General features: G+C 35.6%; 1 protein-coding gene across 1 annotated transcript in view; it reads right to left on the bottom strand.

The window, feature by feature from the left end:
- LOC107710743 (angiopoietin-2-like) overlaps nt 1-1619 on the bottom strand; it is a 21501-nt gene that overhangs the window by 796 nt on the left and 19086 nt on the right. Inside the window, exon 8 of the mRNA XM_016515585.1 lies at nt 1303-1433. Coding sequence (XP_016371071.1) covers nt 1303-1433 — 131 coding nt within the window. The remainder of the gene's footprint in view (nt 1-1302; nt 1434-1619) is intronic.

The following is a 1619-nucleotide window of genomic DNA, read 5'->3' as shown; positions in this document are numbered from 1 at the left end:
ATATATATATATATATATATATAATTTTTTTTTTCTCCAGTTTTAGTAATATTTGTATTTCAATGTCAACTTGTTTTATTTCAGTTAGCTGCCAAGGCAACATTTCTACATTTTTCATCTAATATTTATATTATTAAAATATTTTAATTCAGCTTTCTTTCAGTTAATAGTTTTAGTTTTAGTGAAAGAAATAGTTCATCCAAAAATGAAAATTTGCTGAAAACTCACCCTCAGGCCATCCAAAATATAGATGAGTTTGTTTCTTCATCAGAACAAATTTGGAGAAATTTAGCATTACATCACTTGCTCACCATTGGACCCTCTGAGTAAATGGGTGCCATCAGAATGACTCCAGTCACCATTATTGTGATGTTTTTATCAGCTGAACTCTCATTCTGTCAGCACCCATTCACTGCAGAGAATCCATTGGCGAGCAAATGATGTAATGCAAAATGTCTCCTAAAGAAACAAACTGATCTACATCTTGGATGGCCTGAGGGTGAGTACATTTTCAGCAAATTTAAATTTTGGGGTGAACTATTCCTTTAATAATAAGAACACTGAATGTAGGCTTTGTAAATTCAGCCTCTGTCAGAGAGTATCTGCACAGGACTCTGCAGAGGTGCATCACACTGACTTGGCATTGAAATAAAATAGCAGATATGCTTCGCGTTTGATCAAATATTTTTACACAACCTTCTCCTGTTTTGATTTATTCTTAGCAGCACACAAGGGATGGATTTATGGGTGTTTTGTGAGTTACCTTTACCTGTTGGAGGTAAGGAGGGAGCTTGGTTCCAGCACCTCTGATGTGTGGCTCTGCTTAACTTTAGTAAGTGTGTCTTTTTAAATTAGTTTTTAACAAGGTCCCTGATCACATCAGCCCAACAGAGTCTGTGCACATTTCAGTGAGTATTGTTTGAGTCTAATGCAGGCTTCAGAAAAAGCACTGCCAACTGTATTGAACCCAACAGCAAACCTACCTGACTAACACTAGTGGCCCTTTGTGGGGGAAATAAAATGGTAAAAAAAAAATATGTATGATATGACCCCTTTGATACCACGGGAAAAAAAAGTTTTGGCCATATTTTGATTGGATCAGTTTCATTATTTAAGTCAAGTAAATGTGAACTGCTGTTTTAATTAACAGATTACTCTACCACTACTTTCTCAGTTGCCATGGAAATACCTGATACTTTAACATTATTGTAGTTTTTCTCTTGGATGATGTTGGAATTTTTTGTTCCATTATATGCACTCTGATAATTACGTACACTGATAGAAAGAATGTAAATGCGATACCTCCAGTGGCCATCTGAGCACACTTGCAGCTGCACTGGTCATTGTCCTGATCCTTTGTGCTAAACAGGGTTCCTGAGTGGGTAAGGCTACTGGTTCGTCCAGCTGTACCACTGAAATCACTAGCATGAAGACTGAAGAGAAAAAGAAAAATATATGGATGGACACAGAAAATATAATACACAAATGGTGGGGACCCACTTTATATTAAGTGGCCTTAACAACTATGTACTTACATTTAAATTAATAATTTGGTACAATGCACTTATTGTGTACAGACATGTTTTTACATTGTACTTATATTTTAAAAATACCTGCAT

This window comes from Sinocyclocheilus rhinocerous, unplaced genomic scaffold, assembly GCF_001515625.1.
Source record: "Sinocyclocheilus rhinocerous isolate Xijiao unplaced genomic scaffold, SAMN03320098_v1.1 scaffold492, whole genome shotgun sequence".
Classification (NCBI taxonomy): domain Eukaryota; kingdom Metazoa; phylum Chordata; class Actinopteri; order Cypriniformes; family Cyprinidae; genus Sinocyclocheilus; species Sinocyclocheilus rhinocerous.
Note: the sequence above shows the minus strand (reverse complement) of the source record. Positions and strands in the feature narration are given on the sequence as shown.